Source organism: Nothoprocta perdicaria, unplaced genomic scaffold (genome assembly GCF_003342845.1).
Source record: "Nothoprocta perdicaria isolate Ctin4 unplaced genomic scaffold, notPer1 scaffold_71, whole genome shotgun sequence".
Classification (NCBI taxonomy): Eukaryota; Metazoa; Chordata; class Aves; order Tinamiformes; family Tinamidae; genus Nothoprocta; species Nothoprocta perdicaria.
In genome coordinates, this window is record NW_020455988.1 from 1,790,669 (window position 1) to 1,792,332 (window position 1,664).

The 1,664-nt window shown below is 41.8% G+C and overlaps 1 protein-coding gene across 1 annotated transcript in view; it reads left to right on the forward strand.

Annotated features, from left to right (window-relative positions):
- DKK2 (dickkopf WNT signaling pathway inhibitor 2) overlaps positions 1-1,155 on the forward strand; it is a 32,059-nt gene extending 30,904 nt beyond the window's left edge. The window contains exon 4 of the mRNA XM_026050875.1: positions 348-1,155. Within this exon, the coding sequence (XP_025906660.1) occupies positions 348-598 (251 nt within the window). The 3' untranslated portion in view covers positions 599-1,155. The remainder of the gene's footprint in view (positions 1-347) is intronic.
- The last annotated feature ends 509 nt before the right edge of the window (positions 1,156-1,664 follow it).

Consider the following 1,664-nt stretch of genomic DNA (forward strand, 5'->3'; position numbering starts at 1 on the left):
TAGTAAGAAGTCCTGTGCTTGAACCTAGCAGTTGGTTTCTTTTTGTACTTAGTGATGGAGCTAGGACTTCCATTCTTCAAAGCTACATCTACCCTCTGGTTTCAACAGCTGTGAAGTTGAGCACTTCCCCCTTTTACTTACAATGCTGTAGCTATTTCTCCTTATTGAGTCTAATGGCAGGTCTGCTGAAGTGCCCTCTTGAACCTTCCTCAGTTTATCCTTTCCATTGTTTTTCCATCCTTCAAAGTACTCCAGGAGGCTGTGTCTGCTCTCATTTCTTGCATTCCTTTGTAYTGAATCTGTGCTCTCGCTCTTCCCCACAAGCTAAAACAGTTTCTCTTTTTTAGGACATGAAGGAGACCCCTGCCTTCGGTCATCAGATTGTATTGAGGGGCACTGCTGTGCTCGCCATTTCTGGACCAAAATTTGCAAGCCTGTATTGCATCAGGGAGAGGTATGCACCAAGCAGCGCAAGAAAGGCTCCCATGGACTTGAGATTTTCCAACGCTGTGACTGTGCTAAAGGGCTGTCCTGCAAAGTATGGAAGGATGCGACCTCCTCTTCTAAATCTAGACTTCATGTATGTCAGAAAATCTGAATGAGGATTGGGAAGATGTTGTTAAGTAACTGTGGCTTTCTGTATGGTGGGAAATACGGACTGCAAATGAAAACAGAATGCTATAGCAATTATTAGGTAGCATTTCTTTTTTTAGCCTGGGATAAGCGCAAGTGCAGCTGAAGATTTTCTATTGTGCAGCTCTTCTGTAAAAGATGTCAGCAGTTTGTGGGAAATGCTAGTGCACAAACAAATACGGTGGGAATTAGTGCCACTTACCTTGCTCTCTTGTCCCAGGTTGTCCTAGAGGTTCAGTGTTAGGGCTAAAGTGGATTTCTAGCACAGTAATGACTGCTCAATAGATTGTATACATTGCTACTTTGTACTCCCAAATGAAAGAGTGCTTGCCAGCAAGACTTGTCTATCAACACTTTATTGATTACGAATTACAGGTGAGAGATGGAAATGAAATTACTGTGAATGTCCACACACCCTTGTTATTGGGAGCTGATGCTTCACAGCACTCCTGCAGGACAAGAGTGCTACATTTTGCGGACCCTGATGGAAGAAAGGAAAAGTTGTCATCTCCTGATTGCAAGAGAGCAGCAGTTTCTCTAATCAGAAGCATTTAAATAGAGTTTTGTACCTGTATATAGGAAAAACTGAAATGTTTTATGTAGTTCAGTGTCTTAGTATGGCACTTATTCACTTGTATTTGTCTTGGTTTATTGCTAGCATACATTGGCTTGAACAGATGAAGCAAATATGTGCAGGCTGAATCCAGAATTATATACAAGCAGTTGCTCATTAGTCCTAAATATACTTTCTTTGTCAAAACATATTTTCATTATAGTTATTTTCAGACTAGGTAGTGGAGTGTTGATGGTATTTGAAGAACTACACTTGTACCACTGTTGCTGTTACACAAGATGATAGGCACATCTTGGGGGGTTTGGACTGTACTGCTAATGCAGAAGTTTTACCTTCTACTGGTAGTAATGGGCTAGTGTTTGCTGATAGTGCTAAATATGACTATACTTCACAGAAGCCTTCTTGTTGGTTAGCGCCAGCAAAGGTGGYGCTGGGTCTTGCAAGTGCCTTCTCTCCT